Source organism: Salmo trutta, chromosome 21 (assembly GCF_901001165.1).
Source record: "Salmo trutta chromosome 21, fSalTru1.1, whole genome shotgun sequence".
NCBI classification, from domain to species: Eukaryota; Metazoa; Chordata; class Actinopteri; order Salmoniformes; family Salmonidae; genus Salmo; species Salmo trutta.
In genome coordinates this window covers 25,326,413-25,340,734 of record NC_042977.1, presented here as the reverse complement: position 1 = coordinate 25,340,734, position 14,322 = coordinate 25,326,413, and the positions used below count along the sequence as shown (strand labels likewise).

General features: G+C 45.4%; 2 protein-coding genes across 6 annotated transcripts; one reads left to right on the top strand and one right to left on the bottom strand.

Annotated features, from left to right (window-relative positions):
- Nucleotides 1-232: 232 nt before the first annotated feature.
- buc (bucky ball) lies at nucleotides 233-3,855 on the bottom strand. Its single transcript, XM_029704898.1, has 7 exons — nucleotides 3,750-3,855; nucleotides 3,471-3,527; nucleotides 3,181-3,339; nucleotides 1,399-3,105; nucleotides 1,176-1,286; nucleotides 946-1,047; nucleotides 233-864 (listed from the first exon to the last, which is right to left on the bottom strand). The coding sequence occupies exons 2-7, from the start codon at nucleotides 3,475-3,477 to the stop codon at nucleotides 833-835; spliced, it is 2,118 nt and encodes a 705-aa protein (XP_029560758.1). The 5' UTR covers nucleotides 3,478-3,527; nucleotides 3,750-3,855; the 3' UTR covers nucleotides 233-832.
- A 215-nt stretch (nucleotides 3,856-4,070) lies between these two features.
- On the top strand, nucleotides 4,071-14,068 carry rnf31 (ring finger protein 31). Of its 5 annotated transcripts, none has more exons than XM_029704896.1 (23): nucleotides 4,071-4,379; nucleotides 4,742-4,943; nucleotides 5,148-5,294; nucleotides 5,527-5,682; nucleotides 5,771-5,827; nucleotides 5,997-6,165; nucleotides 6,349-6,406; nucleotides 6,550-6,689; nucleotides 6,948-7,120; nucleotides 7,284-7,517; nucleotides 7,834-8,163; nucleotides 8,430-8,615; nucleotides 8,944-9,150; nucleotides 9,310-9,483; nucleotides 9,718-9,816; nucleotides 10,917-11,006; nucleotides 11,135-11,249; nucleotides 11,899-12,011; nucleotides 12,260-12,370; nucleotides 12,558-12,606; nucleotides 12,696-12,792; nucleotides 12,921-13,086; nucleotides 13,172-14,068. In XM_029704896.1, the coding sequence occupies exons 2-23, from the start codon at nucleotides 4,743-4,745 to the stop codon at nucleotides 13,220-13,222; spliced, it is 3,123 nt and encodes a 1,040-aa protein (XP_029560756.1). In that variant the 5' UTR covers nucleotides 4,071-4,379; nucleotide 4,742; the 3' UTR covers nucleotides 13,223-14,068. The 5 variants fall into 5 exon arrangements, with proteins under 5 accessions (XP_029560756.1, XP_029560755.1, XP_029560753.1 ...); XM_029704895.1 differs by having other exon boundaries at nucleotides 6,547-6,689; XM_029704893.1 differs by having other exon boundaries at nucleotides 4,072-4,379; nucleotides 6,247-6,406; nucleotides 6,547-6,689.
- The last annotated feature ends 254 nt before the right edge of the window (nucleotides 14,069-14,322 follow it).

The window sequence follows — 14,322 nt, the reverse complement described above, 5'->3', positions numbered from 1 at the left end:
CAGATTACCTTGAACAATTCAGAGACATGCCAATGATTAAGGCTGTAGTAGTACAGATGTAAAGTGGTCTGCTCTTCCATGAAGTCCATAATGCAAGGATAGCCATCAATTACATTTTGGGCCTTTCAATTACTGATCCAACTTGTAGAGCACCATCCACACCTTTCATGAAACTGAGGCATCAAACTATTATTCATGATGAATGTAGCCCTCGTCTCAAAATAATAAGTCATTTTTTAAAGTGCAATGCAAGGATTTTAATGACACAACAACACTGTGCAGACAAGTAGATGTCAGTTTGTCAACATTACACTGCAATGCTTAAAATATCTGCACAATAATAAAAAGACACATTTAGACTGACTGGCTCTTAGCTCCAAACTAGCCCAACAATTATTTTGCCACTGCATTTCCACTGCTTGATACATCTTATTACCTGGGCTTCATCCTCAGTGAACGACAGACACTGAAAAGAGTTTAAAAGCTGCAGAGTAGACTGGACCTACACCTCCCAGGTCCATTCTGGTCTGCAGGTCAACATGGGGGTTAGCGTCACAGTACGGCCTGTGAGGCTGCAGCCCAGGCTGTGATTAGGATGAACACACAGCGTCCAACATGGCTACCATCAAGCAATGGAAATGCAGGCATCTACTGTGTAGCTAGTTGTTGAACTGCCGCCTGAGATTCTTTTTTAACCACGTATACAAACATTACGAGTGTCTATTAATTTATTACAATGTGTTTTGTGTGCATTTCATAGTGCAAGTGAATTTCTATATTAGGTAATACATTTAGAATAAATATATTATGAGCGGTGCAATTCTTAAATAGGCTAATATCTTGTGCCCCTTCTCTTTGTGGTCCCTGAAAAAAAAAGGAAAAAAAGTGATCATTTTGAACCATGACAGAAGTAGTAGTAGCTCTATACTGCAACACAACCCTTACCTCTGCCCCTCTGGCAGCGAGAGAACTCTGATTCTTCATGATCGTCATAGTCAGTCCTTCGGGGCCTCTGCTGAACAAATGGCCTTCTGCGTGGGGGTCTCACTGAAGAATAGAGGGGGAGGCATGAGCTGGGACACCAATAACTGCCAGGTCAAACATTGAATGACTAGTGAAAAGTAGAGAACTGACAAAGGCAATGGGTAACTCGGCAGTTTGAAAAGGAAACTCACTTTGTTCTTGGGACCCATTGTACGGTCTCCAAGACTTTGGCTTATATTTGGCACCAGAACTCCCCCAGCTATCTTGGTCTGGTGCCATAGTGCCCTCTCTCCAAGGTTTCTCTGGGAAAAATGACAAATTCACATCACATTTGTAATGAATGACAGGAGGATTAAAAGTAAAAACACTATTTAGGAGGAGACATCAGACGTCAAGAGATGAAAAAAATCTTACCATTATAAGGCCTGCATGGGGCATTTCTTTGTCCTCCTTTCCCTTTATACTTGTCAGCTTTGACAGTAGCTTTATGGTCCTCACAGTAGTCAAAACTCCAGAGGTAACCGTGCTCATGCTCTTCGTGACACATGACTTCATGGTGGTCCTCACAGCAGCCCCTCTTTGGTTTACTGTTAGGAAACTGGCGAGCAGAGGGCTGAGGCACTCTGTTAGGGTGATGTGGTTTCTTCACAGGCACCTGACAGGCGCTCAACAGCTCCCCTCCCTCATTGTAGTCATCTTCCTCTAGCACATCTTCATCTGTTTCCTCCCGCTCAACATAACGGCATGGCCCTTGTGAGTCGCCTGGCCTCGACTCTTCCGCCAGGCTCAGGCCACAGCTGAGACAGGTCTTAGAACAAGCAGGAAACCCTTCTACTGGGTTGGATTGAGTTGGTACGTTTTCCTTACCAGAGAGGTCAGGTGTGTCGCAGGTTGCCTCGGCTAGCTTGCCGCCTCCCACATACACGTGACCACCAGAGATAAGGTCCACATCTTCGATATCAGTGGAGAAGAGCTCGTCTCTGGAGGAGAGCTCGTCTATGGATGGGCTGAGGACACTCTGGCGCTCCTGGGCCACTTGCGGGTAGTAGCTACAGTAGTAGGCACTCCCAAGCGGGGACAGATGGCTTTGCGGTGGAGGCACCAGACTGGATGCAGCAGAGTCAACATACCACAGTGGATCGTCCAGCAGCATGCCTGTAACCTGATCACAGGGCAGCCTGAGGGTTCTGTAAGGCAAGTCAGAGGACTCTGCCTTGGAGGCTAGATTTTCTACAGGGTCCTTCAGATCAGAGGCGGAGTGGGATGGAATCAGAACCTTGTCGCAATCTAGTTCTGGAGCCAGACAGTCAAGTGAGTGGTGGTCATGTGAAGCCCCATTCAGTTCAAGGCTCTGTGTCAAGGCCCCAGAGTCACGTTTTACATCCTCTGTAGTATTAGGATGTTCTCTGGACTGCCCCTCAATCCCAGGTTCTTCAGTATTCAGGTGGAGCGTCTCAGAGTGGCATTGCTGCCTAGACTCCTCCAGACTCTCCTCCTCATGGACAGAAGAGCTGTCGATGGGCAGCACCCCAGAGCCCAGGGACCAGCAATTCTGCTTGGCCATCTCCAGGCAGCTCTGGCTAGATTCTGCATCATAGACCACTGCTGTAATAGTGGAGTCACTGAATACACTGCTGGACAGAGGGGAGTCCCTCTGCCTCCTCTTACCCTGCTGGGGTTGTCTCTGTGGCAGAGGTCTCAACTCCAGCTCCCTACCCTTCCCACTGAATTCCTTTTCCACATTCCCAGAGGAAGAGATGGTCATCCCAGAGGAAGAGATGGTTGTCTCAGAGGTTAGGGACCCTAGGTCAGATTTAGGGTTTAGCTCACTGTCTTCAGGTGGCTTCTCATTGGTTCTGAGCCTGTCCAGACTGTCGATCAGCTTGTGGACAGTGTCGCTCGGATCAGTTTGAACCTCTGAACATGCGGTCTCTCGCAGTACACAGGCCTGTTGCTGGTAGTGGTGGCGGTACTGGACGTCGTAGGTCGCAGAGGAGATGTGGGGGTTAAACACCCTACTGTAATCAACAGGCTGCATCGGAGCCTGGGGAACCACATAGCCAGGATACTGCATACCAGTATATGGATATGGAGCCATATATGGACGCACGTAAGGAATAACTGGAAATAAAGAATGTTTTTATTAAAATGTAAATACATTTTTTTTAATTCTAGAAACAATGTGTGCTATTTTACCTGATGGGGGAAGACCATACTGGCCATATGGGTTCATATTCCATTGGTACATATTATAATAAGGTTGAGTTGGTGGTTGAACATAGAAAAATGGTCTTGTGTGATTAGTTGGATGGTGTGGTTGCCCAACTCCCATTGAGTGTGAAGGATTATTCATATCTGAATGGAACGAGAAATGAATTAGTTGGATTTGACACTTCATTTCACCACAAATAATCAATTGAGTAATGTTACAATTTATCAAACCCAGTAGACTAATAAATAAAACCCAGTAGATTAATAACAATCACCTTCCATTGCTTGGTCAAGGCTGAAAGACACAGCACAGGATATTATACACCGCAATTCTAGTGCAAATAGGAAACAAAAAGTTAACGTAAGCCTACACACATCATTAGATGGTCATCCTAAATCGGTGTAGAAACTGGTAGTGTTGTAGAGGCCATGCCTTCCATTCAAATAAGGCGACAATCTGACTGCATCCACGAACAACAAGAAATATGTATTATGCTATTACATTACAGTTATACACATGAAAATGACATGGGGGGAAATGTATAAGGACTTACATGTGACCGTGACGGTCCAACAAAAAAACAAACCGTGAGACCGTAGGAGTGCACGAAACGAGAGCAACACAAAACTCTCTCTTCCTTCACCCTCCCCACCATATTTATCACCTACTGCGCGTGGGCATTCGCAACACGCACGCCCCACACCAATTAGCGTGTAATCAACTGGATATTTTTCAGGTGAGCCGACAGGCAAATTAGGCAATTAGTCATTTTCACCACAAGGTGACACCAAAACTTCACAAACCATGTACTGCACTGCAGCTTTGCGACGTTTCCTCAGTCCAAGCCATATTGGCTCCGGGATCTCTGTTTGAGAACTAGGTTTTGACACACAATGGCGGTGCACGGCGGTTAGTTTCTTTGCGCAAAGCAGAATACGGCATTTTTCTCACGCAGTTTTTTACATTCGTAGCTAGTACTGCAGCTAGATTTTACTACGACCCTGTTACTACTTTTTTTAGAATAACATTTGATATAAAAAATATATATAAATACATGTTTTTAGCGCACAAGTCTGTATTGAGGTGCGTGACATGGTGTTTTGAAAGCACCCGCTTGTGAATGAAATGCCATCTCATCGTGATTCAATGGCTGTCACTGCAGACAGTTGAACGAAAACACTGGGTAAGCAGATAGCTTATATGACAGTATTTTCACATAGGTAGAGATATCATTTCCACTTCAACTTTAGTTAGCTAGTAATTGTGTTGTTGCAAATATAGAGTACTGCAGATGCAGTAAAAGTCTCTGGTGGCTGTGTGTGTCCCTTGATATGACAGCCTTGTGATTTAACAGCCACGCACTGTCGGGGCTTACAGGTAACGTCTTATGAATGAATGAATGAATGGATGTCAGTAAGGCAAGCATCTTGCTCATGCTCGTCAACCCTGCCTGTGGTGTGGCACTGCCCTCAATGATTTGCTATCTGATCTGTGTGATGATGATGATGATGATGATGATGATGATGACTGATGTCTCTTTTCCAGGATGCCTAGTACCCTTTCAGACCAGCTAGAGCAGGTACGATGCCATGCGGAAGCTTGTCTGTATTCCACTGGCTCAGTGCTGGAGGTCCGTGCAGGAATATCAGCCATGGCCAACATACCCTTACCGCCATCGGTCAAATACCGCTACATTGCTGCAGAGACCATGATAATTGAAAACGGCGTCAATAACAACAGGAAAGAAGTGAGTTAGAGTGTGCTTGAAACAGTAAACAATGTCCATATAACAATGACATAATCACCTTAACTTAGCCTACATCTTGGAATAGTGAACTCCTTTTCCCTCTCTCTCTCTATACATTGTGTTCATATTTTTCTTCACTATCTATTCTTTTCTCAAACTTTTTCTGTATCAAACTTTTTTCGTCTTTGTCCTCTCTCCTGCCAGACCATAGGTTCCCTGCAGAGATTGTCCACAGCACTGAACATTCTGGAGAAATATGGCTGTAACCTCACCAGCTCCAGTAGGCCCAAGTACTGGCGTGCTGTCAAGCACAACAACCCAGTCTTCAGAGCAACAGTAGATGCCATTCAGGTGAGGATGTCTTCAATACAGGCAGGTGAGATTCTGGGTGGTGATATGTAGTCTACTGTCTTGTCACTATTATCTTATTGGCATTATGTTGATATAGGCTTAGTTAAATATGAGTATATAGCCTACTACCTTGTTAATGAAGTTAATTGTGCACACACCACAACACTAACGTTATACCAATAGTATTGCATAAAACCCTCTATATCCTTTCCTCTACTCTGTTCTACCCCAGGGAGGAAGGGCAGTGCTCTGTCTCTATGGTTACTCCAATCAGCAGCCAGACGGCCTGAGTTTCCCTGATGAGGTCGTGGAGCCTGATATTGAGAAGGTCGCAGCGGTCACCTTGGAGGTCATGAGTCTACGCATGGAACTGGACATGCTCATCAAGGTCTGGACCAATGGCAGTTATTCTGAAATATTTCAAAGAGGTTTCTAAAGTCAGTTGAACTACTGAGTCGTTGTTGATGTTTTCACAGGAGGCTCACCCCCACCCAGAGTTCTTTGAGAGAATTATCCCATCACTGAACCAAAAGGTATTTTTCCTTTCTCCCATAACCTATCCTCTTCCTCTCTGCCGTCTACAAAAAAAAATGTTCACCCTATTTGCCTTTCTCTACTTCAGACAGTTTTTATATTTGTGTGGTTTTGTGCCTGGTAGTTTCCACCACCATCAGATGACTGAATTCTCCTTTATGATTCCAGGATGACTTCGGACCCATTTCTGATGCGGTAGCTATTCCCTCCAGCCTCAGAGAGAGCCAGCCCCTGTACATGTCTCTGGCCTCCCTGTCTCAGTCTCCTACTAGTGCCTTTCTTCCAGTACGGACCGCTAATGCCTCAACCTCCACCTCTATCTCTACCAGACACACAGGTTGGAAGTGTGTGTGTGTGTGTGTATTTTTTACATCTGAAACTTGCATTCAACTTTCCTTGTTTCTCTTCCCCTTCGCAGACAACTGCACTATCTGTGCTATATTCCCAGTGGCTGCCCACTGTAACTCTTGTGTCCAATGGCTGTGTACTGAATGTGATAGACTGTACCACTCCTCTGCAGAACGAGCCAATCACCACAGGACTGTCGTGACATCCTCTAAAATGCGAAAGAACCACAGGTAAGACATGACAAGTAAGACAAATTAGAAACTGACAGGAAAGGGTGAGAATCGCTACATTTTCAAAGGGGGTGATTATTGCTGAAATGCAACTCCCTGTGTGTTGGACACTAGATTCACTTCCTCCCTCTCTTTCCCAGCAGCTCCCACCCGTTGTGGCACTGTACCCAGTGCACCAGGGTCAACTCCCACCAGGACATACTGTGTGAGACATGTAAGAGACCACGCCTGGCCTCCTCTGGCTCTGCTAAGGATGAGTTCCCACAGCCCTTCACCATCACTGGTCAGTATACACACACACACACACACACACACACACACACACACACACACACACCCAACCAACCAACAATGTTTGTGTATTAATAGTGGTGGTTTGCCTTTTTTGCACTCCAATCAGTCTCACTCCTCTGTATTTTTATGTATACTTGTTTATTGTCTAAAAATGGATAGACACACTTGGTGTATATGAGCTGTTGAGTTAATATTCACCTCTTCCATAGTCCTTTGTTGAGTGTGTTTTCGCTATGTATGTCACCAGAGTGGCAGTGTAAAAGCTGTACGGTGGTGAACGCGGGCAGTAGTATCCTGTGTGAGGTGTGTGAGCGCCCCCGCCTGGCCACCAAGCCTCCGGCAACCCCCACACGCCCCCCTCCTACACCCAACCGGCCTGCTGCTCCGGTACTGGGTATGCCAGGAGACCCAGACAGCCAGGTAAACTGCTGTTAAAGTCAATGCAGAAGCAGCACATTTTGAGTTGAAATGAATGTTTCAGATTGTGCCTTTATCACCATGTATTACAGTTGATGTTGTTCCTCTATTCCTATGAGTGTCTGAGCTCACGCAAATGATCTGTTCTTCTCCTATCCTTTTGCAGTGGATGTGTCAGTTCTGTACTTACGTCAATTACACTCCAGCGTCAGTGTGTGAGATGTGTGACCGAGCCCGCCCCGAGCCCGCCAAAATGCGAGTCAAACTCCACCCTCCGTCCCAGGTCAAAAGGGTCCCCGTGCTGTCCGTCAAACCCAAAGACCCGCCCATGGAGGACCCTGATTTGAGGAGACAGAAACTGATGAGGGAGGAGGGGCTAAAGCTGATCCAGCTCATTAGAGTGAGTGAAAGCTTTCTGTTTTATCTATAATATGGTGTATAATCACATTACCCCACTACTTGTAATATTGCAAGCTATTAGTTAATTTTAGATTCAGAAAAGTCTTTATTGTACCATTGCTAGCCAATTTGGTTGCAGTACTATTAAAACTACAGACTACAGATTTCAGAAAACAAACATTGTGTAAAAATAACCTTAGCATCCTCTAGGTGTGTAATATACAGTGTGGTGAGTAGCAGCAGCTGAGGCTTAGTGAATATGTATGACAGATTGGTTTCTTTATTTCTCTCTCTCTCTCGCTCTCTCTCGCTCTCAGGATGGAGAGAAGAAAGGAGTGAGTCCAGAGGAGGTGTACACAGGCATGCGCGTCTCCGGGGACGGAAACATCCTTCCCTGTGATTGGCTCAAAGCGGAGCTACCTCACTTGCTCGACCAGATCTGTGCCACTTCGTCTCGAGCAGCAGACCTGAAGGCCGGACAGAACCAGAACGGTGCTGGTACTGCAGAGGATACAGGTGTGGAGGAGGAGCAGACCAGAGGGGGAGGAGTGACCCTGTCCAGGGCTGAGGCCAAGCTGGCCTGGCTGTCTGCAGGGGGAGACACTGAGAGAGCAGCGAAACAGGCTCTCAGAGACAGACACTCTAAGGTGAGAGACAGGTCAGAAAGTCTATTGCCCGCTAAGAAATGGTCTAAGGTCAGTTGTACATCACTTTTTTCACTTTGCTGACAGCTGGTTTCCCAGACCTAGATTAAGCCTAGTCTTGGACTAAAACTGACTTTCAATGAAGATTCTCTACTAACTATTTTGAGTCCCGAATTAGGCTTAATCTTGGTGTGGGAAATTGGCCCCATATGTAGGAGATTACCTTCAAACACTCAAGGAAGGGTTTGATCTCTCATGTACTTTTGCAGGTAAAGGAGCTGTGTTCTCTGGGGTTCACTGATGAGGTGCGGTGTCAGGAGGTTCTGAGGCAGAGCGAGGGAGAGGTGCGGGGGGCTCTATCTCTGCTGCAGCGACCCCTCATGGAGCCCTTCCACCAGCGCATGTGGAGCGACCAACCTGAGCCACCCATCGACATCAACCACCCCGACAAACAGGTGGGTCACTGGGGCACTCTGAACTCCACTATGTGCTTTATTCTGGTCATACATTTAGCTGAACACAGAATAGCTATATTGATGATAATCTGCTTATACCTACCACCATTTGAAAGGCCCACAGGTCATACATGTTCTTCAGTCATCTTGACAATTGCTTGATGTCTCATGTACATTGATGTTTTACAGTGATAAGAGTTATTTTTGAGTGAGGCATATCTCTCCTTTCATCATTCCTCTGTATCTGTTTGTCCACTTCCCTGGTCTGATCTCTCTTACCTCTCTCACTCTTCCCCCTCCACTCCCTCCCTCTTCGCTCTGGGGCCAGCGTGTGTGCCGAAGGCTGCTGGCGGTGTATGACCTGCCCAGCTGGGGCCGCTGTGAGCTGGCCCTGTCCCTGCTGCAGGAGCGCACCGCCCCCTACTCCCTAGACGACGTGGTACAGGCCGTACGCGAGTCACATGACCGAGACTTCATCCGCCGGGTGCTGGCCAAAGAGTGCCCCATCTGCCTGTCAGACTTTCCCCACAGCAAGGTACTCTCTCAAGTGTGTGTGTCATAGCACAAGCTTGTCTTTACTCAAAATGTAGCAGAAGCTTTTCTCTTTTTTTTGTTTTTTTTTGTTGCAGTATCCAACCCCCCCAACTCTCCTAATCCTTTCTTCCTCTCTCTTCTCTCTCCTTCCCTGTTTCAGATGCAGTCTCTGACCTCCTGTCAGTGCTCGGTGTGCTGTGGCTGTTTCCAGCAGCACTTCACCATCGCAGTGAGAGACAAGCACATCAGAGACATGGTGTGTCCCGTCTGCTGGGAGCCTGACATCAACGACCCCGAACACCTCAACAGCTACTTCTCCACCCTGGATATCCAGGTAGTACATCACACAGAGAACAACGTCACACAACATCTTCCTCAGATTCTCTCTTTGAAGAGAGAAGAAACTGCGAGAAAAAACACAATTCCAGGATTTCAGAGGCTTCTCTCCCTTCAAAATGCAGTTGTTGTTGGTGTCAGTGTTGTCTCACGAGATCATAGTTTTGTTTTCTGGGTGTGTGTATGATGGTAACACCTGTAATCATATTTTCCTCTGCGTGTGTGTGTGCAGCTGCGGGAGTGTCTGGAGCCGGAAGTGTATGATCTGTTTCATAAGAAGCTGACTGAACAAGCCCTCATCAAGGACCCCAAGTTCCTCTGGTGCAGTCATGTGAGTTCTAATCACACAATAGCCTTGAGTGGGTTTTTATAGTTTATTTCCTATGTGTACAAAGGCAAAGGAAAAATGTTCTAATATGTTTGTTTCCAGACATAATTTGCTAATCCCCATTTGAGGCTGTCATAAAAAAAATCACAGTAATCACACTTCACTAGCTAAGAAATGCAGTGCATTCGGAAAGGATTCAGACCCCTTTCCACATTTCGTTAAGTTACAGCCTTATTCTAAAATGTATCAAATAGTTTTTTCCCCTCATCAATCTACACACAGTACCCCACAGTGACAAAGAAAAAATCAGTTTTTATAAAGGTTTGCAAATTTATAAAATAAAAAAACTGAAATATCACATTTACATAAGTATTCAGACCCTTTACTCAGTACTTTGTTGAAGCACCTTTAGCAGTGATTACAGCCTCGAGTCTTCTTGGGTATGACGCTACAAGCTTGGCACACCTGTATTTGGGGGAGTTTCTCCCATTCTTCTCTGCAGATTCTCTCAAGCTCTGTCAGGTTGGATGGGGAGTGTTGCTGCACAGTTATTTTCAGGTCTCTTCAGAGATGTTCAATCAGGTTCAGGTCCGGGCTCTGGCTGGGCCACTCAAGGACATTCAGAGACTTGTCCCGAAGCCACTCATACATTGTATTGGCTGTGTGCTTAGGGTCGTTGTCCTGTTGGAAGGTGAACCTTTGCCCCAGTCTGAGGTCCTGAGCAGGTTGTCTTCAAGGATCTCTTGGGGACCTTCAATGCTGCAGGCATTTTTTGGTACCCTTCCCCAGATCTGTGCCTTGACACAATCCTGTCTCGGAGCTCTACGGACAATTCCTTCAACCTTATTACTTGGTTTTTGCTCTGACATGCACTGTCAACTGTGGGACCTTATATAGACAGGTATGTGTAATGTGCAAATGTCCAATCAATTGAAGTTACCACAGGTGGACTGCAATCAAGTTGTAGAAACATCTCAAGGATGATCAATGGAAACAGGATGCACCTGAGTTCAATTTCGAGTCTGATAGCAAAGGTATTTCTGTTTTTTATTTCATTAACTATTCCTGTCTTCCCTTTCCTCCCCTCCCCTTCCTACTGTCAGTGTTCCTATGGGTTCATCTATGATGGAGACCAACTGAAGGTCACCTGTTTCCAGTGCAGGAACAGCTTCTGCGCACAATGCAAGAAACCTGTAAGTGACAAACATCCACTCTATTTATGTGTGAGAGAGGGTGATAGAAGGGGATTTTTCTTTGGAGTGAAGCTGGAGCCTAATCTGTATATCATCCTCTCTTGTCTCTGTCACCTTGCATTCTCTAGTGGGAGTCTCAGCACGGTGGTCTGTCGTGTGAACGGTACCAGTCCTGGAAGAGAGAGAATGACCCAGAGTACCAGAGGCAAGGCCTGGCCGGATACCTGCGTGACAACGGCATCAGTAAGTCTCTCTCTCACACACACACACACACACATACATATACACACACACACCTCCTTAAACACCTCCTCCATTGAGAGCTACTGTAGCATTTAACCAGGAAAGGCAGGTACTTGCGGAGGTGTGAATGGCCAGACACTTTACTAGGTGTTGGGCTGAGAGAGATCAAATTGGTCTCACTCATAGTTCCTCCTCCAAACCAGTACACTTCATTAGGATCATGAATAACATCCCCATAGAGGTACTGTAGGCCTTCTGCCTGAACTAAGCCAGAAGACTAAGGACAAACCGGACTGTGCCGACGAACAGTTAAAAGCAGCAGTTGGCCCTCCTATCGCCTCTGACCGCATAGAATATTGTCTGTCATTTTCTGTTCATTTCTCGACAATTCATGTTGAATTGTTACCTTTCATCGACATTCAGAAGGTGTTCTACTGCACCTCAGTAGGTGTTCTACTGTATTTACCTTTAGACCCTGTTTTACCAAGTTAGAGCAAGTTAGACCCTTTAAATAATTACACTCTCTTCCATGACCTTCATTTGTGGGAATTATTAAAACTCGTTTAGTTCCTTTCCCTGATGCATTCTCATGTGTAGTCTCCCAATACCCGGGAGTCGTTTCCCTGAATTGACTTCCTCTTTCCCTCAGCGTGTCCAAACTGCAGGTTCCAGTATGCCCTGTCCAAAGGAGGCTGTATGCACTTCAGCTGCTCCCAGTGCAGGTACCAGTTCTGCAGTGGATGCAACAACCCCTTCCATACTGTAAGTCTCTTAAATGGCTTGGTGTGTTTGTGTTGTTCATTTGTGCATCTTTCATTTGTGCGTCATCAATTGTGCTAGTTCCTGGCAAGGTTTTATCTTATGGGAGTTGACTTGAATGTCACTTTAATGTGGGTGTTTGTTTTTCCTTCTCTCTGCCACTCTCTCCCTCTCCCACCCTTTCTCTCTTTCTTTTCTCTCTCTCTTGCGCTCTCTCTTTCTCTCCTTCCTTTTCCCTCCCTCTTCTGTAGACTTGTGCAGTGATCCATTGTAGTGTGACAGGCCTGCATGCCCATCACCCTCGAGACTGTCTCTTCTACCTGAGGGACTGGGAGCCTGGCAGACTACAAGCCCTGCTGCAGGTAGAGGCGCACACGACAGACACACACACACACACTCACACACACATGGATGCTCACACTCCATTACAATCACCATAACCACGTTATAGCACCCTGACTCACATTCAGTTATAACTGATTTTATTGCAAGAATATCTGTAGATGGACCGCATTAAAATGATTGTTTATTGTTATTGTCTGTTTGCAGAACAAGGGTGTTGAGTTCAATACTGACACCCCTCCAGGAACTCAAGCAGGTAAGATTCTATGTGTTATTTTCTTTTTACTTAGAAAAACTGAAACGGAGAAATACTAAGATATATAATTTTCTTTCTCTCTATCTCAGGGCTGTGCGGAGTGATAGAGCAGAAGGATGAGAGTGGGCAGCAGACGGACTCGGCCTGTGGGGCTCAAACTCAGCCTGGCCATGCAGGACTCTGCGAGTATGTTACCTCTCACTGCCACCACCAGTATTTTTCAAGGACTCAAAGGAGCTTTAGAGCACAACAGAGTGCTCCCATGATAAACATGCATCGACGTAACTAACTGTTTTTTGTCTAATCTATTCCAGGAAACACTACAGAGAGTACTTGGTGAGCCTCATCAATGGCCATTCCATCGACCCGGCCCCTCTCTTCAATGCCAACGAGCTGGTTCCGGCCTGTCGGAGATACCAAGTGGATGACACCCGGGGGGAGCTGGAGGACGACGTGACGTACTATACACGAATACTGGAGGTATGCTTTGATGGTCCTTGTGGAGGGATTTGTCTTTTTCCAAATATTTAGTCATTTGGTTTGAACATTTCTAATCTTATTTCAGAAACTTATTGATGAAGTACCACTTGGAGACAAGGTTCCACGGAAGAAATGAAAACTACTTGTATGTTCGTTGAAGTGTTTTTAGTATTGAGTGTTGGGATTTTGGCTCAATAGGCCATCAAATGTGTTTGCGTCAATGTGACTGTTACAGCACACAGCAGAAAGCTATGCTTACATCCCCATTATTGTGCTACAGTTATTTATGAATCTATATTAGGGACAAATGCTCAGTTGCACATTCATTTAAAACAGAGAAGTATGAGAGTGGGTGTGTGTGTGTGCATAACATTTCAAGACTGATAACAGGGTTACAGCTTAAATAACCAGTTATATTTAGAGGCATCGCTTCATTGCACACAGTCTGGAGGTGCATGCTATTAACTGTATATTTCTGTCTGGGGAAGAAAAAAAAAAATATATATATATATATATATATTTAAGCACCCAATAAACCACTAGATTTTCACACCAACTCTAATCTAGCACACATATAATTAGCTGGTTTATATGCTGAATCAGGTTAGTTAAAACTAAGGTTGAACTGAAAACCTGCAGGAGGGTAGAACTCCAGGAACGGGGCTGGAGAGCCCTGCAATAAACCAAAAGATCAATCATCCACTATGGTTCTCAGTCATGCTTTTTTATCCAAAATGTTCCTGGTATGCTTGCTGTAAGGGAGGTAGTTGTGTGCTCAGAATAACTGCAGGGTTGACATAGTTACTGGAATTTTGGGGGGGGGGGTTGGACCAGTACAGCGCCAGAGGTAGGATTCCGCTTCAAGACTGGACATTTCGAAACTGGAGATTGTTTCCCCTCCAGGTATCATTGTGAAGTATTTCTACAGTAAATGAATCATACACAATCATTTACAATAAACGTCAGATTTTACTTGAGATATTAATTGTTTTCCCTTAATTGCGTTTGTCTTCAGTGTCAGTGAATTATGACTGAATATCACTTTGTGTAAGTTGGCTATGACTAATGTGGGACTGATTATAAAGGATGTGGCCCACTGTGTGTTACAGCCCCAAGCGCTATGATTAGCAGCCACTGTTATTCACTGTTCTGACTGAAAAACACACAGAGCAAGTACTTTAACTCAGACCTTTTGAAATTGCATTTTTTTCTACACCGGGTTTCAATGTGCTTATT